Genomic DNA, 26,321 nt, shown 5'->3' with positions numbered 1-26,321 from the left:
ATTACAAGATGGCGCTGGCTCCGCTGTGGTCTGTAACAAACAACTCCTTATTTGGGAGAGTTGGCGCATGGCTTTTTAACACCCTATGAGAAAGCTCCACGTGGCAGCTTCGCATTGGGGCTTGAGATGCTTTATTAAGGCTGGGAGAGGCATCCGAGAGGAAGAAGAAGAAATATCAAGGACCTGAATAAACGGCTGAAAGAAGATTCCTGTTGTTGCGTCTTCCTTGCGGGCAAGGGGTCGCGACAAGTGGTGCCGAAACCCGGGAACCAGAACTTTCAGTCATCAGGGGTGGTGCACCGGATAGTCCCAGGTAAGTGGGACCCGCGACCAAAGCGGGGATAGTCCCAGTAAGTGGGATCCGCGACCAAAGCGGGGTCAGCTCCTCTACAAAGAAAGAGAGAGCCTCATATTTTATTGCAGCTGCAATGTGTACTTTCACTTTTGTTTTCTGTGTTTCTTTTGTCGTCTGTGTCTTTTGTTTTCTGTGTTTCTTTTGTTGTTGTGTCATGGGTGCCGCATCTTCAAGTCCGCTTCTCCTGGCCCTAGATGGCCTGTTACGTTCCAAGGGCCTGGAAGTGAAGCATCGTACTTTACAGAGATTTTTACAGAAGATAGATATTGCTGCACCGTGGTTTGCATTTTCGGGCAGCCTTACCATACCTAGTTGGGATAAATTAGGCAAAGATCTTGACTTTGCTTCTGAGCAGGGCATAATAGAGGGCGGGGTGATACCCCTTTGGAGAATAGTCCGTAGTTGCCTCACAGAGGACAGATGTCATGACGCACTTACTAAAGGACAGGAAGTTCTAGAACAATTACATGAGGAGAAATCAGAGACGGCAGGAAGTGAGGTATCTCGGGAGGATGGAAGTGTGCGGAGCGTGAAACAGGGGAAGAGGCGATTGTATCCAGATCTCAGTGCGCTGCGCACACCTCCATGTGAAAGTGGGTCAGAGGAAGAGGAGAATGAGGAGGAGGAGCTTGGGAGGCTGTCTCGCCAGCTAGGGAGTTTAGCTGTAGGAGAAGGGAGCAAAGATAAGCAGGGGCTCAAGAAATGTAATCCTCCGGATCCACCACCGTATGGTGGGGGTGTTTCGGGGAGAGCTTTCCATGCTCAAACATGGAAGGCTGTTCACGCTGAGATGGGTCTTGCTTATCCAGTTTTTCAGGACGATAATAGGGGAAGATTCCATGAGCCTTTAGATTTTAAAATTGTGAAGACTCTGGCGGAGTCTGTGCGCACTTATGGGGTGGATGCCGCCTTCACACTAACTCAGGTGGAGAGTCTGTCTAGATACTGTATGACTCCCTCTGATTGGGCTAGCCTTGTTCGGGCTTGTGTTTCCCCAGGTAAATATTTGGACTGGAGAACATTTGTGTTAGAGGGCGCAATAGAACAGGCCGCCCAAAACCATGCGGCAGGACATCCTCATTGGGATAAGGACATGCTTTTGGGGCAAGGTAGATTTGCTAATCAACAGACAGGATTCCCTCTTGAGGTATATGATCAAATTAATAACATTTGCATTCGGGCATGGAAGTCACTTCCAAACAGAGGAGAGGTATCTGGTAATTTGACCAAGATTATACAAGGCCCTACAGAACCCTTTTCAGACTTTGTAGCAAGGATGGTGGATGCCGCTGGAAAGATTTTTGGGGATCCTGATAGAGCCATGCCCCTTGTTAAGCAATTGGTCTTTGAGCAATGCACCAAGGAATGTAAAGCAGCAATCGCTCCTTATAAGAACAAAGGCATAGAAGCATGGATGAAGGTGTGTAGAGAGATTGGAGGACCTTTAACTGATGCAGGTCTTGCAGCTGCTGTCCTTCGGATTGCAAAAGGGGGCGGTCCTGCCGCCGGAACGTGCTTCCATTGTGATCCAGATCTTACTTCCCCTCGTAGCCTCACTAAAGAGGCTAGAGCGGCCCTTATGACAGTAGAAGAAGCTATACAACATGCTACTTTATGCAGGCTCCAGAGTGATAAACCTTTCCAATTATGTGTGCTTGCCACTATGCGGCAGCCTACTGTTGAGCGTGCTCATCGCACCTTAAAGGAAACTTTACAAAAACAAAAGGGGGGAATAGGAGCTGAACATACTCCTAAAGAACGCCTGTCCTTAGCTCTCTTTATCATTAATTTTTTGAATTTGGATATTCACGGTCGCTCTGCGGCTGATAGACATGTGTCCCCTCAGCCCTCTGTGATTGGCTATGTTAAGTGGAAAGATGTTCTTACGGGCCAATGGAACGGCCCCGACCCCGTGCTGACATGGGCACGAGGATCTGTATGTGTTTTTCCCCAGGATCGCACGGAACCATTGTGGGTCCCTGAACGCCTGACAAGAAGAGTCTTGACGCCAGCTACTCAGCAACAAGAAATACCACAGCAATCCCGTGATGAGGATCTTCATTCTGCTGAGTGCTCTGGCTCTGGTGCTGGTGCCGATGACATGGACGACACCAATGCAGTGGTGGGCAGCGGCACGGGCTTGGCCAATGCCGATGCCGGTTCATGATTTAATGATTCCAGGAATGCCTCCCGTATCATTGGCGAATATTTGGCCGGAAATTGGTCCAGATAAAGCTATGATCATACAAGCTCTTGCAGCTTTAGAAAATGGCATCTCACCTCAAGTCTGGCTTGCGCAGATTAAACAGTAAATCTTTGACATGGTCTTTGCACCCCAAGTTTTATGAACATTGCACTGGGATCGACATGTCTTTCTTTGTTATTCTCTTAGTGTTGGAAAGCCCTTGCACTCTGCCGGCTTTACTGCCATTGCACGCAGATGGGTTTCCACACTAGTGCTTTTCTATCGCCTTAAGACCCGTGCCTTTCTTTTAGGGTGTTGCCAACTTGTTTGTCGTCGTATTTCTATACAGCCACAGTTCAGCCTCAGCCATCCCCCTTCGTCCACCATCATCACGATACAGGATGCGAGGCAAGGCACTGCACTTGAGTGATCCTTGAAGTGGACCTCAAGGAGAGCATGTCCTATTGCATGCGGGTTAGACGCGTCCACGCCCCGTCCCACGAAAAAAGGCGTCGGCTGATATGGCTTCAGATCTGGGGAAGGGCCCTCCTTGGGGCTGAGCCATACTATGCAGCCACTTCTGCACAGTGGGATAGGACCTCTACTCTCGCCTGTATTGTTTTTGGAAAACAAAAGGGGGAACTGTGGTGAGCCGTTTCTGCGGACTGTGGTCATCATTACAAGATGGCGCTGGCTCCGCTGTGGTCTGTAACAAACAACTCCTTATTTGGGAGAGTTGGCGCATGGTTTTTTAACACCCTATGAGAAAGCTCCACGTGGCAGCTACGCATTGGGGCTTGAGATGCTTTATTAAGGCTGGGAGAGGCATCCGAGAGGAAGAAGAAGAAATATCAAGGACCTGAATAAACGGCTGAAAGAAGATTCCTGTTGTTGCGTCTTCCTTGCGGGCAAGGGGTCGCGACACAAACACACAGCATGTACATAAGTAAGGACAGAGCGCTCTGTGCCATTACAGAGATAGGGAATGAATAACTTCAAACCACAGGACAGTTTAGTTGAACAGAATGAAGTTTAATTTTATACTTCAACCCAATAATAATATCTAAATTCTATTTTGTGCTCATTCTACACATATATCACTTATTACTCATATAGAGAGTACCCATTTATGTTTAATTTCTACCTATGCAGCTGTACCAAGGAAAAAATCAACTCAGATTCAAAAGTCGCAACTCATGTATACTAACAACCTGCTCATATTACAGAAGGTCATTCAAAACAAAGTAGGCCATACATTTCATATGCTAAATTTTTCATTGCTTTCTATCATTGAAAAGTAGAAGCCAAGGTCCAAAGTACTAAATCACAGGCAGTCTAAAGAACATTTCTCAATTCCAGCCAACTTTGAATAGCAATGGTATAAAATTGTGATATTAAGGTCTTCTTTTGAGATGGAGAAGCCTGGCTATAACAAGAGGTCATGGATGGCTGGGAGGATGTCCTGGAGCAGGAGAGAGAGACCCGGGCTGATGAGTGTGTATTTTCTCCTTCTGTGAGACTAGCCTGGCATCTCTCTGAATCCTTCCTGGAGTTGATCCAGAAGGTGCCAAACACTTCTCTCTCTATGTTGTATCAGTTATCCCAAAAATATCATCAGGAAAGGGCTTTCTCTGTGGAGATATGTAGTTGCATTGCTTGTTGTCTGGTGAAGCAGGAAACTGTCCAGGGTTCTCCTGTCAAGCTGCAAGAGGACTACATCAATCACAGAAGGATCATGCAAACAGCTCTGGCTTCTTTTCTACCAAGCAACCTGGTATTATGAACATAAAATGTTGTGTTCTTTTCTTTTCTGGAAAATAATAGCAACCTAGGAGCTTAAATAGGGGGCAGTTTATGTGGATGAAATGACATGAGTGACCACAGAACACACATCTCAGACACTGGCATTTAGGAATCCCTCAAGATCAGCTCGTGACTTCATGGGTACAGACACTCTCCTCTTTGTCCTCAGAATCACTTTCATAATAATTCTTTGTTCTGCATGGGGAACACTTTGTTGGAAGCCAGGCTCTGGTTTCATGGATAACTGAGGGGTGGGGAGAAACAGTGTGAGAGGAGAGGGAAACATGAATGGGATTCCCAGGACCCGTCATGGTTCACAGAACTCAGCTGAAACCTGCAGGTGGGTCTTTTCCCATATCAATGCCCAAACTGTCATGTCAGTCTCCATGATGAGAAACAGGAGTGAGACGTCCTTTCTCTCAATGAGTTGTGCTGCTTCTCTGCTGGTTCATGAACACAGAGTATGGTTTTGAAATCCATCCCATGACTGGTGCTCAGGGAAGACTCAGCCTCCATCCTATCAATGACATTGGTCAGGGACGGACGGGAGCTTGCTGACAGAGAAAGCCAGGGGTGAAATGACACAGATGTGAGCACCCTGGAATGGAGATTTAAGACCCAGGACTGTAGGAAAGGTTCTCTATTAAGCATCAGAGGACCATGAGGCTCAAAGCATAGAAATCAGAATTAGTCCCATAGGTCAACAATATCCCAGTCTCAAAGGATTTCTTACAATAGTGGAGGAAGAAGAAGAGAAAATGAATGTCTACAATATATTTGGAGTCTGTCCGTACTCACCAGAAATCTTGTATATGCTATTGACTGTTTTTATTTTAATTTATTTTTTCCCCTCAAGATACATCCACTTTTATGTTCAAAATATAGTGGTCAGACAATAACAGCACGTAACCACTTTTCACACGGTTAAATGCACTATTCACAGGCACTGATTACATTCTCTCAGAATTTCTATCTTCCTAACTAAAGTGTGTACCCACCTAAAACAAAACAAAACAAACAAAACACTGTGTCTTCTGTCGTCTTCCATTTCACTGTGAAGCACCATCATAAAGACATCATTAATCTACAAAACAGTGTGATCAAGGAGGCAGGATCTAACATCTAGATGTACAGTTTTGCTGATTTCCAGAATACATTCCAAACAGATGCCGCAGGACCTGAGATCACACTGTTCTCCTGCCCAGCTTCCCCAGGGCACCTCTAATGTCCCTGTTCCTCGGGCTGTAGATGAAGGGGTTCAGCATGGGGGTGACCACAGTGTACACCACGGAGGCCACTGCACCCTTCCTGGTGACAGATGACTCTTCTGAAGAAAAGTACACTGCACTGCCTGTTCCATAAAACAAGCCAACAACTGCCAGGTGAGACCCACAGGTGGAGAAGGCTTTGTACCTCCCACCTGAGGACGGGATCCTCAGGATGGAGAAAAACCTTTATAATAAGAGAAAAAGATCCCTGAGAGAGTAAGAACACCATAGATGGCACCAACCAAGCACATGATTATATTTTTGGTAAGGGGATCAGAACAGGAAAGACTAAAAATGTGAGAGGGGTCACAGAAGAAATTAGCAATTTCTACACTCTTGGAGTAGAGAAAGTGTAATACAACCAAATCGTGCAGTTGGGATTCCAAAAGGCCAAAGAAGAAAGATACCAAAACTAACAGGCCACACAGACGAGGGTTCATGATGACATGGTAATATAGGGGCTTACAGATGGCCACAAACCTGTCAGAGGCCATCACGGTCAGAAGCATAGCATCCATACATCCAAAAATGAGAAAAAAAAGGACATCTGAGTCAGGCAGCCCACATAGGAGATGGCTCTGCTGTGAGTTTGGATGTTCACGAGCATCTTTGGGATCGTGGTGGAGATGAAGCCAATGTCAACCAAGGACAGGTTGGAGAGGAAGAAGTACATGGGGGTGTGGAGGTGAGAGTCAGAGCTGACAGCCAGGATAATGAGCAAGTTCCCAAGCACTGTGACCAGGTACATGGACAGGAGCAGTCCAAAGAGGAGGGGCTGCAGGTCTGGATCCTCTGACAGTCCCATGAGATAGAATTCTGAGACACGTGATAGGTTTTGTGCTTCTATTCTGCTTGGGCAACTATTGAAAAAGAAAATAAGGTTGGAAAAGTGAACAAGTAGATATCAAATACTCAAACAATGATACCAATCCTTTGATTTCAATTATTTTAAACACTGTGTATGAGCTAGGATTGTATTTGCTGATTACTTACTTAAAGTTGTCCGTTTATATCAAAAAACGTTATCGCCCAGGAGATTTTTCAGCTTCTTGAATTCTCAGATTCTCCCTTCCTTGAGGTTGACATCCCCACTTAAAATTTGCTTGTTTGTATGTGAACAAATATTTAATATCGAATTGTTACCCTTAGCGTTGGTGGCTCCCACAGTTTGATTGTGTTCAACCAAACACACATAAGCACTGTCATCAGAGAACACAAACTTGTCCTTTGTGTCCCCTTCACATGTCACTGGTGAAACAGAAATGAAATGCTGGGATCTGCTTTGGAGTTCTATGGTTTATGCAAATTATTGGTATCAGTCCCTTGCAATTCTCATAAATTATCTAGTGAAGAAGTTCTTTGCCTCAATTTCCTCTTATCTTGCAAATAACAATGCCTTTTTTCTCTGAACTTAAACACTCCCATGTATGGCTGAGGACTATAGAACCAGGGAAAACCCCAAACCTGTGTGAGTCCCTCCCTTTTTACACCATTTAAAAGACTTTCAGATCAATACTCTCTGTACTTGGATGCAATTCTCTTACCTCAGCTATTTGAAAGCCTTTCTGGGTTATTATTTTGGAGGAAACACCCTGATATGATTCAGAAAAAAATTCAAAGAGAGAATTAGTGGAAATACTCTTTGGCCATTTACTCATGTCTAAAGTGGAGACAATAATTTCTTAGCTTCTTAACTTACAGTGTTAATCTTCATTATATTGCAATCTCCTCTATCAACATGTTTATCTGTAAATATTTTAAAATATCAAGACATCCTGTCATTGGATGGCAGCCAATTTAATCATATTTAAAAGCAACATTTAGCAATATGCATTTCAGACCTGATAATTTAGAGAAATATGAATTTTTACCTATGATATTTTACTTCTTAATTTCTCTGTAGGAATCCATTCTAATACTCACATTATCTCCCAAAAGAATAGCTCTTATGATTGAGTAGATGCATTTTACAATTGTGTTTACTTATTTTTTTTACCACTAGTGGTAGAAGCCATAGCCTTGGACATGCTTAGCAAGTATCTCCCACTGAGCTAGACTCCCAGCCCAATGCAGGTATATTTATTATTTGATATGTACATGTCAGTACTGATGTGTATATCCTTAAGCAGTTTTCTTTAAGACTTACCTAAAAAGTCCCTAGAATTATCTAAATATTACACAATAGAAGTCCTATGCTCCTGAAATGGACTAATTCACATAGTCCTGTGGATTGAAGTATCTCTGTGAAGTCCATGAAGCTACATCAAATGATTTAGATGATGCGTAACATATGCTCAGGGAGGAACAGCATTTAACTAGTGTTTACTGTGAAAAAAAAATTTTGGAATCCTTTTTCTCTCCTTATCACAGAAATGAAAACTTCCATGTAATATGTGCATTGAGGTACTTTAATTCCAATAATTGATGCATGCTTCATTTTATGATTAGCTGTGTTTGGTGTCTCAATAAAAGTCAGCTATCGTCAAATACAGTCAATGACTATGAACATGTAAAGTAAAAGATATACAGATGACATGTATTTGGTTCTAATCATGATGTGATTATTGACTTAGGAATCATCATCTCGAATAGGGAATAATATTTTCTTATATGGGCAATATTTTCACTTTTTTTTTTTTTCAGTAGAGGGTACAGCACCCTGAGATGGGATTCAGCACATGGACATTTCAGTCCTGGCTCACTGACTTGCAAATATTCGGGAATGTGTGCACACTTCTCCACCTCCCTGGGTGCATACTGCTTAATGCAAATGGCGACAAAAGCAACCACATCTTCCACATCTGAAGCATGTTAGACACAACTGGATCTTACTAAACATTGTATTGTTTTTCTCATGTCAACAATTCCATCTGATGAAAATAATGTTTATTGAAAACATTTGTGAAAAGCTAGAAAATACTGAAATGATGTGACTCCAAAATATATGTCAGCCTAAACATAAGAATTACTTGCTAAATATTTAATACGTCATATACAAGATTAAACATTTCAGTATTTCTGTTATGCTATTATTGCATGTAAAAATTATGTGGTTGAATTTTTCATTTCATTTTTCCTTGAAAGTTTCCACAGAGGAAGCAACCTGCCTTCAAAATACACCACACCGTGTCCAGTCCCCCAAGTCCCCTCACTTCTTTCCTCCTTTTCACCAATAACTCTTCAATGCATTCAAGCATACTGCACAATATTGTCACTTCCCGTGACTAAACACTCAGGGCCACTCCAGGTGAACTGGGCTGCATGAAATGACCACACAGACACACCTTTTACTTTGGGTCCTGTGACAGCTCCTCTGACCTTAGTGGTACGTGCTCAGAGAGAAAGGAGCAGGGGCTGAACCCTTTTATTGGGAAGAAGCCATTCAAATGAGGCAAGACAGAGGATGACAAAGGACCAGGGAAGTGCAGCCCAACCCCTGCAGGTGACACCTACACCTGAACAGGCCTTGCTATCCCAGCTGGGATAACGCCCAAGTCACCATAAAATGCAGTGATTGGTCAGAGCCTCCTGCTTCAGGACTGGAAGGCATGGTCATTCAGAGTGCCCCCCCACACACACAATATTGGACTTATCTTCTGTCTCTTTTAGCCCAAGCTTCACTAGGGCAGAGATCTTGGGCTGTTTTACTCCTGTGTCCCAGGCACCTAGGGCAGGGCTTGGTATACAGAAATGCTCAGTCAGTATTTAACAAAAGAATGAAGTAAGAATATATTATTTGAATAGCTATTTCTAGATTCTGTTTGATTCAGTGGATTCTTGAGTCTGAGATAGTATGACTATAATTTGCAGTTTATGTCATAATAGTTCCTTCTTAGATTTAATCTTGCAGATGAAGAGATTGATATCCAAATCATGGAGAAAAAAATCAAATTTTTATTATTTGAATTCTTTTCCTACTATTGTAAGGGAAAAGGGTTAATGTACAGTGGCCCCATGGCCTTACAACACTTTTTTCTTGGTCCCTGGTAAAATGTAAGAAACACATTCTAAACACATACATTTTGTGCAGATGTATGCGCTTATATACATGAACTGTGTACTCTGCCCTAATAGTTCCTATTTTATTTCATTATTTTAAATGAATGCAGTAGTAAGGTGACTAGAGGTGACAATATTGTACTAAACATTTTAAAAAGGTAATTTGAAAAATTGTTACTATGAAGAAATGAGGGCTGAGGATGTGGCTCAAGCGGTAGCGCACTCGCCTGGCATGCGTGCGGCCCGGGTTCGATCCTCAGCACCACATACCAACAAAGATGTTGTGTCCGCCGAAAACTAAAAAATAAATATTAAAAATTCTCTCTCTCTCTCTCTCTCTCTCTCTCTCTCTTTCTCTCTCTTCTCTCTCTCTTTAAAAAATAAAAATTTTAAAATTTTAAAAAAAGAAATGATATATTTTTCAGCAGAGAGATGTTTAACCTGATTTAAAAATTATGCAGTGAGTACACGTTTCAAAGCATCATGTTATCCCACTAATATGTATAATTTTAATGTTGAACATATACGTTTAAAATCAATTAAAAGGAATTCTGTTTGCAGTCTATGATACTCTACTACATTTTCATGATCCATGAAAGATTTGCGGGCTTTAGTTTGTGGTGGGAAACAGATAATCTAAAACAAAAATCATGTCAATACATAACCTAGTTCCTCTTTGTCTTATGAGACTGTTGGGAATGGTTTTATCTTAATTTCAGATTGATCTTTGGTGTTGCTTACAACATTTTATGTTCAAGTTTCTTTTTTTTTTTTATATGGCATCACCAGAGTTTATTTACACATGAAAACAGATGTGAGCTCAATCGGTACTCTTCTTTAATGTTCAAGTTTCTTAATCTATTAGCTTGCTATGTAAAACTATAGAAATTGTGGGTATATTATTTAGTACAAATAAGCTGAGTCTGTAATATGTGAAAAAAACAGTTACTTGCCTACTTTTCTTTATTCCTCTTTCTTTTTGGGTATCTCTGTCATTGTTGCTGAATAAATAACCTAATAATGTGGATATTCAAACAAACAAACACAAGCAAGAGCTGTCATCTCTTGGGTACTGTTTGTTTTGACATTCCTGAAAGGGATACAAGTGCAGAGAGGAGGTACCATGTGTGTTCAGGGAACACTGATTATAGACAAGCTCTGTGCCCCAAAAGGAGTCCATCCAATGAATAACAGAAATATTTTAAAAATTTGAAGCCTCCTTTGTGCCAAACAAGGTTTAAACTCTGGAGAATCAGGAATGAAAGGAGATTAAGCATTCCTCTCTAAACACACAGCATGATCATTTTCTGTGTGTGTGGTGCTTGGAATTGAACCCAGGGCCTTGTGCATACAAGCCAAACACTCAACCAACTGAGCTATATCCCCAGAGCCTTGATCTTATATAAGGTCAAAATAACAAGTTATGTTACAGAAATAGGAAAACAGCAACTTAAAATAAAAGGATATTTTAGCTAAATGGTTATGGATAAATATAACTTTATCATTACTAATCCTAAGTGCATTTCATCATGATTTTATACCCTCATCACACATTATTCAGATTGGGAGTGCCCTGTTCTGTTTATTACTTAGTGGTAAATACACTGAAGGCTCGGGCTCTGTCCTCAGCCTGGGTGTAAACACAGTGTCGGATATGAGCGTCCCCATGCAGACATCCAAGGGAGGAGGACACAGAGGCCTGGGGCCCACTGGGCAGAAAACCTCAAGCTGAAGGCTCCAGGAACAGGCTCATTATTTAATATGTGACCTTGGAGGTTCAACACGCACAAGTCCCAATTAACCTAATTGGTGTAGGTCATCCAAACCTCTAGGGACTTTTTAATATTAACAGAGGAAAAATGAAGAGAAAGTGAAGGCCCAGCAAAGTTTTGGGCTCGTTCTTTACTCAGGAGGATTCTCTGTCTATTTTGCACTGGGTTTGTCCCTTTTCTAAGATTCAATTATATTTTCATTTATTTTTTTAATTTTTTTATTAGTTGCTCAAGACAATACAATGATCTTGACATATCACACATTTGATTCAAATAGGGTATGAATTCTCATTTTTCCACATGTACAAATTGCAGGATCACATTGGTTATACATCCATGTGTATACATACAGAAATCCTAGTGTCAGTTGTATTCTGCTGCCCTCCCTATCCCCCGCCCCTTTCCTCCCCTCCCATCACTATTCTCTACCCATTCTACTGTGACACTTATCTCTCTCTCTTTTTTTTCATTTATTATATTTTCATTTATTATTATGGATCTATCCAACATTAATTACCATTTTTACTATTTTAAGTGCACTATCAATATGTATGGATTACATTCACCTTGCTCTGCAGCTATGGTCAATAGCATTTCCAGAGGTATTTGAATTTCCAATTTGAGACTTTGATCTATTTGATCACCCCACATTCCTAAACCCTGCATGACAGGGAGATGACTGTTTGAATCTGAAACATTAGGAGCAATTAAAGCCTGGAATATTACTCAGCTTTAAAGAAGAGTACAACTATGACATTTGCCAGTAAACGGTTGGAGTTGAAGAATATCATGCTAAGCACAATAAGCCAATCCAACAAAACCAAAGGCCAAATGTTTCCTCTAATATGTGGATGCTAATTCACAATACGGCTGGGGGCACTAGGAAAATAGTGTTACCTTTGATTAGGTAGAGGGAAGTGATGGGAGGGAAGAAGAGGGGATGTGGGGATAGGAAAGATAGTAGAATGAAACAGACATTATTACTGTATGTATATATGTGGCTGCATGACCAATATGATTCTGCAACATGTACACTCAGTAAAGTGAGAAATTATATCTCATCTATGTATGATATATCAGAGTGCATAAATGCATTCTACTGTCATGTATAACTAATTAAAACAAATTAAGAAAATTTAAAAAAAAATAATATGAGCAAGGAGGCATGGTTTTCCTGTCTACAGATTTACTGTGGATGTCTCTTCCAACCTGCAAAACACCTTCAATATTGTTTCTCATTGTGATAAACACAAAGTTCTTAGCATTATTTCTTGAATAATTTCTAGTCTAGAGACATCATCTAAACAATGTTAGAAAGCTAAAAGTATTAGAGGCAACGATTCCATGATCCTATGGAAAAGCAGCCTTTTGAAAATAAGAGAACACATAAAATAATTTCATTACCCTGTTAAAGGCATCTAAAGCAGCAAAATACCCTCATTTTACTAAGAAAACAGTTCATTTTCCTTGGTTGGAATATTCATCAGGAACCTATAAGGATGAGGACTGCATTACCTAAACATGCAATCTATTGATAGTTCATGATCAGAAATCATTGTTGTTGCCACAAATCTGAAGTGAGAATTTTTTGTTTCTTTTATATGTTTTTTATATCATTGAGTTTTCTAATTACCTTGTTTGTGGCTGTAAGTGATCACTCACATTTTGTTTGTGCCTCTTAAGCATCATTTAATATGTAAGTCCTTTTCCTGGCATTTGTAGACATCAATGTTTGAAAACAAAATGATTTAAATGCACCTGATATATGACATTGTCAACCACATAGGTGGCATTATTAATACACTACATCAGTGAGTGAGTATAACTACTAGAATGTGAAGTATGCCTTTGAAATATTTCATGCAGTTTTAAGTACATAACAAGCTATAGCAGGTTTATGCATATATTATAATTTGCCCCACTTCAGTCCCCAATAATTTTCCTTTCCATCCTTTCTCCATCCCTTTTAATCTCCTTTCTCTACAGCACTCTTCTCCTTGTAAGCTTCATGAAATCCCTGTTTTGTTCTGTATTTCTTTCTAGCTATGGCATGTGAAGGAGAATACTTGGATCTTGACTTTCCTTTTTAATATTCTTGTTAGTGTACTGTGGTCCTACATAACAGTTGAGTTCATTTTGATATATTCATAAATATCTATACATCATAATTTGCTACATCTCAATCCTCAAAAATTCCATTCTCCTACCTCTTACTTCTCACACTCCCTCTTCCTCTCCATTAATGGTCTTCCTTTTTAATTTTTTTTCTAACTTTTTTTAGTTGTAGATGGACACAATATCTTTATTTTTATTTTGTTTATTTTTTTATGTGGTGCTGAGGAACGAACCCAGGGCATCACACATGCGAGGCAAGTGCTCTACCACTGAGCTACAGCCCCAGCCTGGCGTTCCTTCTTATTATTTGCCTTTTTGTAATTGGTGCATTATAGTTAGATAGGAAAGGGGAATTCCTTGTGATACATTCAACTCTACATCCAGTGTTTCAGAACCCAAGCACCTGCCTCATCTTTTTTTTCATACTTATGAAATTTCTTCTGTAATTACATATAACTGAATGTTATATGTAATTTTGAAAAATAATAGGTTCCTTCTAAACATGATAGAGATGCAAGAAAGTACTGTTTTACCTTATTTCTGGTCCTTTCAGATGGAAAGGAAGAAGACACAGGCATGGATGGTGATAGATGGGGTACCTGTACCTCATGCTCTGTTTCCTTGAACCATGGAAGAGTCTCACAGAATTTTAATAGATTTTCATCTTGGATGTCTCTTCTAACCAAGTATAAGCTCTGGGTAGCCTGAAACGACAGGCTCCTCATTCCTTTCTAAATATTTAGTATTACTTCATAAGGGCCAAAATGAAATGCGATACTAGGGAACTAGGGGAGCCATAACTTGAGGTCACAGGATATTTAAGTCCAATAATATACTCATTAGTCCTATCATAACTAGTAATATTTCTTATTGTGCCCTTATTTTTTTATATTCCTAACACAATTTAAATGTATACCTACTATCTGTTCCATGTGTTACCAATGCAGCTGTATCAATTACAAATCAAATAAACGATAGTGCTGAATCTTAGAGATACTAACAGCTTTCCATGTGTCTTAGAGGAATAAGTGCAGCCAGCAGGGCTCATATTAAATTGTCATTCTCTGGATTCAATGCACCCAACATATTTTGCTTGTCAACCATTAGATGGATTTGAGAAGAGGTTCTGAGGTCTCAGACACAGGGAGGTCTCAGGCACAGGATTTGACCATATGCAGATCCTGAGCAGGAATGGAATCAGCATGTGACTTGCATCTCCTTTACAGTTTCAATGCTCCACTTACAAGAATAGAGATGGGCGAAGAGAACACACAGCTTTCTTGGATTGGGGCAAGTGGACAGATGTGTGTTGGATTATTGTGCCTCTACCCCTTAAGTCATCTTTGCATGTCATAAGTAGGCATCCTACCCACAGCAGAGGCCACAAATACTAGCCAGCACTCTGTCCTCTCTCAGGATCCTCAAAACCTCAGTGAGCAAGGGGTCCCTTGTGGGGGTGGGGCAGGGAAGAGATGGCTGTCTGGGTTTTCATGTGGAGGACGTACCGGGAGTCTCTATTCAAGAACCACATTTCAAGCATGTTTTCAGTCTTTTCTTCCTATCTAGCTTACTTAATATACCCCTCCCCTCTCTTTTATGTACAATCGTTGTAACTAGGCAAATACAGCACCAGCAACACCACACCTGGTATTGAGAAGCCATGAATAAGGCGTCACAATGTCATGGTTGCTGTCCACCCTCCTCATCCTTATCATCACCATCACAAACCTTTTGAAGTGCTCACAGAACAAGGTAGAAGGACACAAATTCCACTATCAAGGATGAGATTTAAGGGCAGCAGATCCAGTGTGAGAGGGAAACAAACTTCTCAATGACATTTCCACAACAAATTGCAAAATGTTCACATTCCACATGGTTTAAATCTGCCAAATAATATTTTCTCCTGATGAAGGGAAACGAAAGTTTGAATAGTCCATCCCCCACAAATGCTCTCCCTCAGCACTTTCTGAATCCCACTGAGCCTCTGCCAAATCATGGCCAAGGACTAAGAATAAACACCAATCCCTTCTCCCAGTGCCTAAAGTCACCTTAGGTTCTGTCCTTAAGACAGGTGAATACAGTGAGTGTTAGGAGACTTCTAATGCAGCCCATCATGGGAGAAGAAGACAGATGCATGGTCCAGTGGACTTGAACCACCAGACTGAAGATTGACCATTATAAGCCCTTGGAAGCTCCATGCACAGAGCTCATAATAAGCCACCAAGTTCCCTGTGATCTCAGACTCTAGGAATATCCTAATAATAGTGGAGGAGAAAGAAGGGAAATAAATATCCACAGAGAGTTTTGGCTCTTCTAGTACTAAGCAAGAATCCAGTGTGCTCTTTTGTTTCATTCTTTCTTTGTTTACTGGTTCATATTAATTACACAGTTTCATATCTTAATGCCAACAACATAATTTGGTCCATGCTGTTCTCAGCATCTCCCTTTATCCTTGATTATTTGCTCTTCCTGCTTCTGTTCATCTATGCTAATGCTTTTCCTTCTACATTCATGAAATTCTTTCTTAATCTTTTGCCCTATTGTTTCCACATATGAAAGAGAACCTACAATACGCATCTTTCTGTGTCTGAATTATTTTGTTTGAAATATTACTATCTAGTTCCACTTATTTTCCTGCAAATCACATAATTTCATTATTCTATAAGAGTGAATATACCCCATTGTGAGTGTACATATATATGCATTATATATATATATATATATATATATATATATACACACACACACACACACATATATCACCATATGCATGTGCAAATGTGTATATATATATAATGTGCAAATGTGTGTGTATATATATATATATATATATATATATATATATCACATTTTCTTTATCCATTCATGTTTTTAGGGACATCTTGGCTTATTCCACACCTTGAATATTCTGAATTTTGCTACAAATATTTACTTACTTCATGTCTTTAATTTTTAAAGTACTATTTGCATTTTATTTTCATCCCTTATCATGGTAAAAAAATGAATGAAAAAATACCTCTTTAACCAATTTTTAGTGCACCATGCTGTGACACTATATTTGTTTTGCTTTGGAATCATTATCATCATGCATTTCCCTAACTTCCTCTCTTCTGAGACTAAAATTTTGTGCACATTCAAAAATGTCTTTATTTCTCCATCTAATCAGTTTCCAATTCCATTCTACCATGATGAAGAATTAAAGTACAGAAACTGCAAAATAACAGGGTGGACGGCAGCTCTGACAGTTTCGTTTGGCGAACTTCTCCACTGTGCATTTCAAGTGGATGCTACAGTTCCTGGGAATAGGCAGTTATGCTGTACAGCCTCCTCAGGGCTCTTCTCATGTCCCTGTTCCTCAGGCTATAGATGAAGGGGTTCAGCATGGGGCTGACCACAGTGAACATCACTGAAGCCACTGCACTGCTTCTGGGAGAATGTGACACAGCTGAACCAAAGTACACTCCAAGGCCTGTTCCATAAAACAAACAGACAACTGCCAGGTGAGAGCCACAGGTGGAAAAGGCTTTGTGCTTCCCCCCTGAGGATGGGATCCTCAGAATGGAGGAAACAATATTAGAGTAAGAGAAAAGAATCCCTGAGATGGGAAGAATACCAAAGATGGCACCAAAAATATAAATAACTATGATATTGGTGAAGGTATCAGAACAGGCAAGATTAATAAATTGAGAAGGGTGACAGAAGAAATTCAAAATTTCCACAGCCTTAAGGTTGGTAATTTGTAACACAATCGAGTTGTGCATCTGGGAGTCCAAAATGCTGCATAAAAAAGACACCAAAACTAAGAAGCCACAGAGGCGAGGGCTCATGATGACTGAATACTGCAGGGGGTGACAGATGGCCACAAACCGGTCATAGGCCATCACAGTCAGAAGCATGTCATCCATACAGACAAAAAGGGCAAAAAGAGACATCTGTGTCAGGCAGCCCACATAGGAGATGGCTCTGCTGTGAGTTTGGATGTTCACGAGCATCTTTGGGATCGTAGTGGAGATGAAGCCAATGTCAGCCAAGGACAGGTTGGAGAGGAAGAAGTACATGGGGGTGTGGAGGTGGGAGTCAGAGCTGACGGCCAGGATGATGAGCAGGTTCCCAAGCACTGTGACCAGGTACATGGACAGGAACAGTCCAAAGAGGATGGGCTGCAGGTCTGGATCCTCTGAGAATCTCATGAGTTGGAATTCAGAGACACGCGTTTGATTCTGTAGTTCGATAGTGCTTACACACCTTTTTGGGAATAGAAGGCTTAGAATAAGGTAACTAAAAACCAGGTACCCAGCACAAGTAAGATGTTCACACCCAAATTCAATAGACCTTCAGTACTTTTTCTCAGTATGACAAAACCAATCCCAGAATTCTTGCATAAATGTCTTCAAAAAACTCATCCTTTGGTGACACTTAAATGAGCAATGTTACAACAAGAACTTGACACCTATCAAGTCCATGATCACCGCAGACTACTGCATTCTCTTCAAGGACAGTAAAGATTAAGGAACATCCTTCCCATTTAAAAAAATTTCAATGCATTAGAGGAAATTAAGGAGCTGTCAAATATACCGAATTTTATTCTAAGACAATGGCATAGCCTTCCTTCTTTAGAATATTTATAAGCACTGTGCTAGAGCTTATTTGAACACTAAATTAAATTTGACAGTTTATAGTAAAAAAAAATCCTATGTAACAGATTAAAATGAAATTTTTCACGGTTCTCATGTTTCATGATTTTCTCCCTTTGTGAATATAGACCCCACTCAACTTTTGTTTGTCTTTTAAAAACTATCTAACAAACAGGAGCAGTTGGTCACACCTGTAATCCCAGGTACTCAGGAAGCTGAGTCAGTCGGATCTCAAGGTTGAGGACAATCTGGGTAAACTTAATGAACTCCTGTTTTAAAATAAAATTTTTAAAAATCTGGGGATGTAGCTCAATGGCTGATCTCCTTTCTCACACGCATGAGTCTGTGGGATGGATACCCAGTTCCACACACAAAAACTATTATTATGTAACTGCTAGCCTTCTGAAGAACTTCAAATTTTGAAGCGTATGGTTTTATTAAATATGCAAAATATATGACATCACTAACAACAAATGTGGTGCTAATGCACACTACATCTGTCATCCAAAGTGATATTAGGAAATTCTTTAAAAATGTTTAAAATTATTTAGCAGATTTTTTTGTCCAATGACATGCTATCTCAGTAACATATTTTGTTGGAAGCCATCTCCATGAGTTCTTTTTTCCCCTTCAAGTCCGTACTCTGGCCTGCTAGTTCTGCTTTGTTGTTGTTCTAATCATAATTCTTTTGTTTATTTGTTCTTTTTAGATATACATGACAGTAGTGTGTATTTTGGGGGGTGTTGGGTACAGGGGAATGAACTCAGGGGTACTTGACCACTAAACCACCTCCCCAACCCTAGTTTGTATTTTATTTGTAGACATGGTCTCACTGAGTTGCTTGGGTTCTTGCTAAATTGCTGAGGCTGGCTTTGAACTCACAGTCCTCCTGTCTCAGCCCCCCAAGCTGCTGGGATTACAGGCATGGGTCACTGTGCCCGGCAGTAGAGTGTATTTTGACATATATACATGGAGTATAACTTATTCCAATTAGGATCCCATTCTTGTGACTGGCCAAAATCCTTTAATTTTCATTTGAAGACTTCAGCATCAAGCCTAGAGCCCTATGAGGTAAATGTAAATTGCAAGTTGGACCTCCTTGTGCCTAGTTAATAGGTTTAATGTTAATCCTGCTGACATGAACTGCAGCTCTTTAACTTTAGCTGCATGAAGATAACCTGGGTACATTATTACTGTCAGCTCATACTGTGATTCCATGGTGGAAAATACAAAAGAGAAAAGTACAGAAAATAAGGTAAAAATGCCTCCTCTGTAAAATGGGGGTAAAAATTATCTACCTAACAAAGGTTTTACTAGAACGACTTCTTTTTTACCTTATGAGTGAAGTTTGATGCAGAATAAAATAATTGGAGTTACTTTTTAAAAATCATTGCAGTTACATTTTTAAAAAGTACAGAATTTGATGTTATGGAACAGTGAGTTGTTGAGCAATACGAATATTTGCTAAAGACCACTAAAGTCTGGAACAACATGAAACTCTATAATTTGTCTCATTCCAAACTATAAGATTCACCTGCTGCCTTTTCTGTGTCTTTTAAGTTATTTTGAATTACTGTTTATATAGATGTGCTTAGAGGATTATAGGGTCCATATGTCTATGACATAAATGCAAACAAGAGTTATGCCACCTTGACTGTAGCTCTATGAGATATTCCTGAAAGGGCTCAAATTACAGACAGGAAAACAAGTTTAATGAAGCCACACTGATTATGGCCAGGATTTGTGGACCCAAAATTTATCTTCAATATTTAAAGAGATATTTGCTTCTGATGCCTCTTCTGGGCCTCCAAGATATAAACACTGGGCAATTAGAAATGAATTAGTCATCCTCTTCAAATACACAATATGTATTTATAGTAGGAGAAAAATGAAAAGTCCTGTTATAGTAATAGGAGAAAAGTTACTTCTGATCAAATGATATTTTAATTCATTGGTATAAATATCAACCTCATCATTGTTAGTGAAAATAATATCTGAATTTCTCTCATTCATGTTCTCACTCTCTACTGATAACAGAAAGAGCATCTATGTCATCCATGGCCATTTCAGTTGTCTCCACCAGAGATCACACTGGTGTCAATGCTGAGGTTGGGATAGTAACAACCTGCACTGTGTTTCAGAAATAAACACGCATGTCCATGAGGGAAATTTTAAATTTTCGTCTCCAGGTCTGATGCACTGAATTTTTCATTGATTTCCAGCTATCAGAAAATCAAAGAAGACATATCAAGATTGCAATCACATAAATATGGGAAGCCTTGTTTTTTTCCCTAGCTGTTTCTAGCCTTCTAAATAAGAATGGAATCCAGTCCTGACTTTATGTCTCTTTGAGGTTGAGTGGGTTGAGTAAAAGTTCTCAAAAGGATGTGGACAGCTGAAAGGATCCTGTGGACCAGGCCAAGTGTCAGGTCTAGACTGAATTATCACTTCTCTACTCTTCCTGCGACCTTTGCCCATGGTCTGCGGCTGTCCTTCCCACTGTGTCTGGCTGGTGTCACCCACAGCTTTGCCCTGTGATCTAGCAAAAGGATGTTTGAGTTGTCAAGGGGACACCCTGCCAGGGTTTGCAGAGCAAGATGTCCTGTGTCTGTCATCAGACAGGCTGATGAAGACAGACCTCACTCTTTCCTACCTAAAAGCCTCATGCAAGTTGCTAAAAATGCTATCTCTTTCTTTTTATGTAAAATCATCATAATAGGCACTTATAACAAAGGAAATGCTAGGCAGATCGCTTATAAACAAGCCACATAGAACACAGAACTAATGCCTGGGGTTTAGAAAGCTCTCAGGAAAGCTTCATAATGTTATGGTGGGTGTCTTCCTCCTACTTGTTCCTATCATCCCCTTCCTCATCCTTTGGAGTGCTTATAGAAGAGTGGGAGGGACCTGTTGTCTCCTATAACAGGTGAGTGGTCTATGGGAAGTAGAACCATTGTGGAGAGTATTAAATAAGGTCTCTGAGATCTCACCACCACTAAGAACAGAGACTGCACATCCTCAGAGCTGAACTGTCACCTTAGTGTCCTCTCCTCTGGCTACACGCACTGCATGCTTGTCCCTATGAGGAATCTATGCTTCCCCACTTCCATTCATCATCTCCCTCAGCACTTACTGGGCAGCACTGGGCCTCTGCTGGGTCATGACCAAGGGCCGAAGATCTGGTGCTTCCCCTTTGCCAGATCTTTAGTTGAGAACGGTCTCAGTTCTCAGGAATGAGATGAATATATTGTGAGGTAGAAAATTCCCAATTCAGAGAGTCCCGGAGGGAGGAGAAGCATGTATGTGTCCACTGTGCTGAGCCATCAAGCTGGAGAGCTGGAGGCCAAAGACCAGTGCTGACTATTATGTGTCCTTGGAGCCTCGGTGAACAGAGCTCATAATTAGCCAAGTTGACTCACATTCTTCAAATCTCTAAGGACTTGATAACATTAGCAGAGGAATAACAAGTGGAGGAAATGAATGTCCCCTAAAGAGTATTTTCTCTTCTTCTACTTAGCTAGAAACTTATTGCAAAATTTACTTATTTCATGTCATTTTTATTAACACCTATTAACCTACACATTATTAGGGTTCAGCATGGTATTTCCCTCCATGTATCCAGCACACATTGATCCCCATCCAACCCGAGTTCTCTGCTCCTTGTGCCTGGGCACTCTTCCCATTTCCTAGTAATCGCTATTCTACATTCAGGTCAATTTTTTTTTTCAATTTCTAAATATGAGAGAGAGAATATGCAGTTTTACTCTTGCTGGGTCTGGTTTATTTTTATATCTTGGTTTACTTTTTGAAATAACCATTTTCATTTCATTTCCATTGCTAGTTATGGTGATATATACCAAAGCATGTTTTTCAACATTTTCAAATGCACAGTTCAATGATGTTCTTACATTCACATTGTGGTGCAATCATTCACACCCTTGTCCACAAGAAATTTTTTATCCTCCTGAACTGAAAGATTGCACTTAATTCAAAATCTTCCCATTCCTCCTTTCCCTGATCCTGGGTAGCTCCATCCTACTATGAAACCTGATGAGGAATTAGATATCAGGCTACAGAAAAATTCTGAAAATAGATATATGTATGCATATATGATTAACTCTGAATGTGTGATCTTTGTGTTCCTCTGGCAAAATACCTAAGGAGAAAAATTTAAAAGTTTCAAAGGAAGGAATATTTATTTTGGCTCATTGTTAGAGAGGTTTTAGTATATGGTGGGTGGTCCTGTGAAGAACACCAGGGCAGAGAAGGAAGGGGGAGAAAATGTACTCCCTCATGACATTCTGCATTTGTGTGTGTGTGTGTGTGTGTGTGTGTTGTGTGTTTTCGTAGGATCTCTCTCCCCCACCCCCTTATTTTGCTCTAGTTTTTTTCATATGATATACCCTTGACTTCCTGAGGCCAGTTTATTTCACTTAGCATTATGTACTCTACTTCCATCCATTTGCCATCAAATGCCATTACTTCATTCTGTTTTATGGCAGAGGAAAACTTTATTGTGTATATATACCCCATTTTCTTTTCTTGTATTTTCTTTTCGTTGCCTTCTGGTACCAGTGATACCAGGTATTGAGCTCAGGGTGCTTAATCAGGGCCAGTTTTATTTTTTATTTTGAGACAGGGTCACACTATGTGGCTTAGGGCCCCAATAAGTTGGTGACGCTGGCTTTGCTCTTCTGATCTTCCTGCCTCAGTCTCCCAAGATGTTGAGTTTACAGATCTGCTCCATCGAGCCCATCCTGTACCACAATTTCTTAACCCAATCATTTAGTGATGTACAGATGGTTCCATATACTGGCTACCATGCATTGCAGTGCTATAAACATGGATGTGGCCCTATCATTGTAGTATGTTGATATGATATATTTTGGATGAATCCCAAGGAGTAGGAGAGCAGGTCATATGATGATTCCATTCTTAGACTTTTTTTTGAGGTGCTGGATATTGAACCCTAGGCTTTGTATATATTAGCAAGCAATCTACCACTGAGCTATATCCCGAGCCTCATTCCTACTCTTTTGAGGAACTGCTCCACCACTTTTCACTGTGGTTATACTAATTTGCAATCCAAACAACAATATATAAGGGAACATTTTCCCTCACATTCTTGCCAGCATTTATTATTTTGTATACTGTTGATAACTGCCATTCTAAATGGAATGAGGTGAAATTTCAATGTAGTTTTTTTTTTTGCATTTCCCTGATTGGTAGAAATATTGAATGTGTTTTCATATCTATTTTGGCCATTTGTATTTCTTCTTTTGAGGACTGTCAGAATGCTTCTTAATTTTCCTTATTAAGAATATTTTTATGGAGATGAATTTTGTTATCTCTTTTTCTTAAAAGAGTAGGTTTTATTTTACTGATATATGTATATTTTATCTCAAATATTATTTGTCTTTGAAAACTGTTCAGTTGAGCATTGCTAAAGCAGGTCTGTACCACAGGAGGTGAACAACACAGAAACCAATAATCAAAGAGTTCTAAGAAGCCTGGCTTCATTACAACTGTTGCTAACAAATTATGAATTTCAAAGGCAAATTCAAAATATATAGAATTCTGAGTAACTTTATTTCCTCTTCAATCATTTTTTTCCCAAAGATGTACAAGGAACATGGAAGAACAAAATCTAATATGTGTCTCAGAATTTCATCTATGAGACTATCAGAGGACCAGACTTACAGCCCATCATCTTTGGCCTGTTCCTGTCCATGTACCTGGTCACAGGTACCTGCTCATCATCCTGGCTGTCAGCTCTGACCCCCACCCCCACACCCCCATGTCCTTCTTCCTCTCCAACCTGTCCTTGGCTGACATCTGCTTCATCTCCACCACGGTCCCAAAGATGCTGGTGAACATCCAAACTCACAGCAGAGTCATCTCCTATGTGGGCTGCCTGACACAGATGTGTCTATTTACAGTTTTTGGATGTACGAATGATCTGCTTCTAACTGTAATGGCCTATGACCCGTATGTGGCCATCTGTCACCCCCTGCAATATGCCATCATCATGAACCCTCACCTCTGTGGCTTCTTAGTTTTTCTGCCTTTTCTGGTTAGTCTTTTGGACTCCCAGCTACACAATTTGATTGCTTTACAATTCACATGCTTCGGGGATGTGGAAATTGCTAATTTCTTCTGTGAACCATCTCAACTATTTAATCTTTCTTGCACTAATACAATAACTAGTACTATAGTCATATATTTTACTGATGGCCTCTTTGGATTTTTTGCTGTCTCAGGGATCCTTTTCTCTTACTATAAAATTGTATGCTCCATCCTGAGGATCCCTTCCTTAGGTGGGAAGTACAAAACCTTCTCCACCTGTGACTCTCACCTCTCAGTTGTTTGCCTATTTTGTAGATCAGGCTTTGCTGGGTACATTCTTTCAGCTGTGTCATCCTCCCCCAAGAAATATGTGGTGGTGGCCTCAGTGATGTACACTGTGGTCACCCCCCTGCTGAACCCCTTCATCTACAGCCTGAGGAACAGGGACATCAAAAGTGCCCTGTGGAGGCTGCACAGCAGGACTCTCTAATCTCATTATGTGTTCCATCTTTTCTTAGAATTGATTAGAAACTCAAACATCTAGGACTTCAGATGCTTTAATGTGGAATCACTATTTTTGTGTTTTCTTAGTTGGTGCTGACTTCATATTTCATGTCTGAATACTGGTTTATTGGGGTGTCTTTAATTCAATTTCACGATTTTCCTTGGATCCCTTTTCATTGTTAACATCAAATTTGGCAACACTTGTTCCTTCTCAGCAATACCCTGGACTCCAGGTGAAATGCTAAACTCTATTTTCACACAGTTAAAATTGGTGTTCTTTACAGTTCTTGTGAATTTTCTTTAAAAAGTGTACCTAAGTGGCTGGGGCTGGGGCTCAGTGGTAGAACATTTGACTGGCATTTATGAGATTTGTGAGGCATTGGGTTTGATTCTTAGTACCACATATAAATAAATGAATAAAATAAAAGGCCCATGAACAACATACACACACACACACACACACACACACACACACACACACACACATATAAAATTGTATAAAATTGTGTATAAAATTGCATCTAAGATATCTATTGAGGCATGCACATCTCAGGGCCAGATCACTGGATTTCCAGTTTGGCTTTCATTGTAATCACCTGAGAAGTTAAAAATGTTTTTGATCAGGTCTCACGTCTGTGGATTCTCATTTATATGGATCTGACTCACTAAATGTTCAGAAGAACCTTCATAGAAGGTTCGTATGCTGGCTCCTAAAGGGATCAAGCTCACAAGGGTAAGTTAGAAATGTGCCTACTGGAGCACCAGGCAAGGTGGTTTCCCTGGAATCTCTTCCTTCAACACATGCCCATCAACCCCACGGAGCTTGTCATGCACTGGTTTAAGGGAGTGACTCTCTCCTCCAGCCCCACCCTTCTGTAGTTGTATCCTCAGGCTGACTGGGGACTCTTGGAATCACTTCTCGGTGATCACCACAAGTTTCACCACGGTCACTAATTTTACTACCTTGAAAATACAGTATATGTCACTAGGCCCTTTTCCCTCTCTCTCCATATTTAGATTTGTTAGTATTTTTACAGGAAACTGAATTATAAATTGTAACACAGAGGCAAAGGTTTATTGTGAATTTTGTGAAATTGCAATTTTAAAAAAATGTGATAAAGAAATAAAGCTGATTTTAAATGTATGTACCTCTTTCCTGGTGTCCATGTGAGTGAGGTTTCAGAGGTGGTATTATATATTTTTCTTAAAAGAACAAAATTCGTTCTTCCCTCTCTTCCTCCCTTTTCCTGTGTTTTCTTCCTCTCACACATATTAACACCATAATAAACCCATTTATCATGAGACCCTCATTAGAGCTGGCACCATGTTGTTGTTGTTTTTTTAATTTCAGATTCCCAAATTGCAAACCAAATAGATGTTTTTTCCATCACAAGTTTTCCAACCTCCAGTATTTATTTATTGTATTTTTATTTATTTATTTTTAATACATAACAATAGTGGAATGCATTACACTCATTATTACCCATATACAGCACTATTTTTCATAACTCTGTATATAAAGTATATTCACACCAAATTATGCCATTATTCATGAACTCTTTTTTTTGCATTACAATTCTTAACACAACAGAAAACATACAAAAGGGCAATCTGCTTTAA

General features: G+C 40.0%; 3 protein-coding genes and 1 pseudogene across 4 annotated transcripts in view; 1 reads left to right on the top strand and 3 right to left on the bottom strand.

The window, feature by feature from the left end:
* The window catches only part of LOC308645973 (olfactory receptor 7E24-like), a gene marked incomplete at its 3' end in the record, with an annotated part of 45,136 nt that extends 38,693 nt beyond the window's left edge, over positions 1-6,443 (bottom strand). The window contains exon 1 of the mRNA XM_081288421.1: positions 6,387-6,443. Within this exon, the coding sequence (XP_081144547.1) occupies positions 6,387-6,416 (30 nt within the window). The 5' untranslated portion in view covers positions 6,417-6,443. The remainder of the gene's footprint in view (positions 1-6,386) is intronic.
* The window catches only part of LOC308645936 (olfactory receptor 7E24-like), a gene marked incomplete at both ends in the record, with an annotated part of 109,833 nt that overhangs the window by 54,042 nt on the left and 29,470 nt on the right, over positions 1-26,321 (bottom strand). The window lies entirely within an intron of this gene.
* On the bottom strand, positions 16,785-17,687 carry LOC308645783 (olfactory receptor 7E24-like; the record flags this gene model as incomplete). The annotated part of the gene is made up of 1 exon (XM_081288194.1): positions 16,785-17,687. The coding sequence occupies one exon, from the start codon at positions 17,685-17,687 to the stop codon at positions 16,785-16,787; it is 903 nt and encodes a 300-aa protein (XP_081144320.1).
* Positions 23,764-24,687, top strand: LOC308645932 (olfactory receptor 7E24-like; annotated as a pseudogene). Its single transcript has one exon. The product of its transcript is annotated as an olfactory receptor 7E24-like (transcript).

The sequence above is a fragment of the Spermophilus citellus genome (assembly GCF_964194105.1).
Source record: "Spermophilus citellus genome assembly, chromosome: 3".
Lineage (NCBI taxonomy): Eukaryota > Metazoa > Chordata > Mammalia > Rodentia > Sciuridae > Spermophilus > Spermophilus citellus.
Note: the sequence above shows the minus strand (reverse complement) of the source record. Positions and strands in the feature narration are given on the sequence as shown.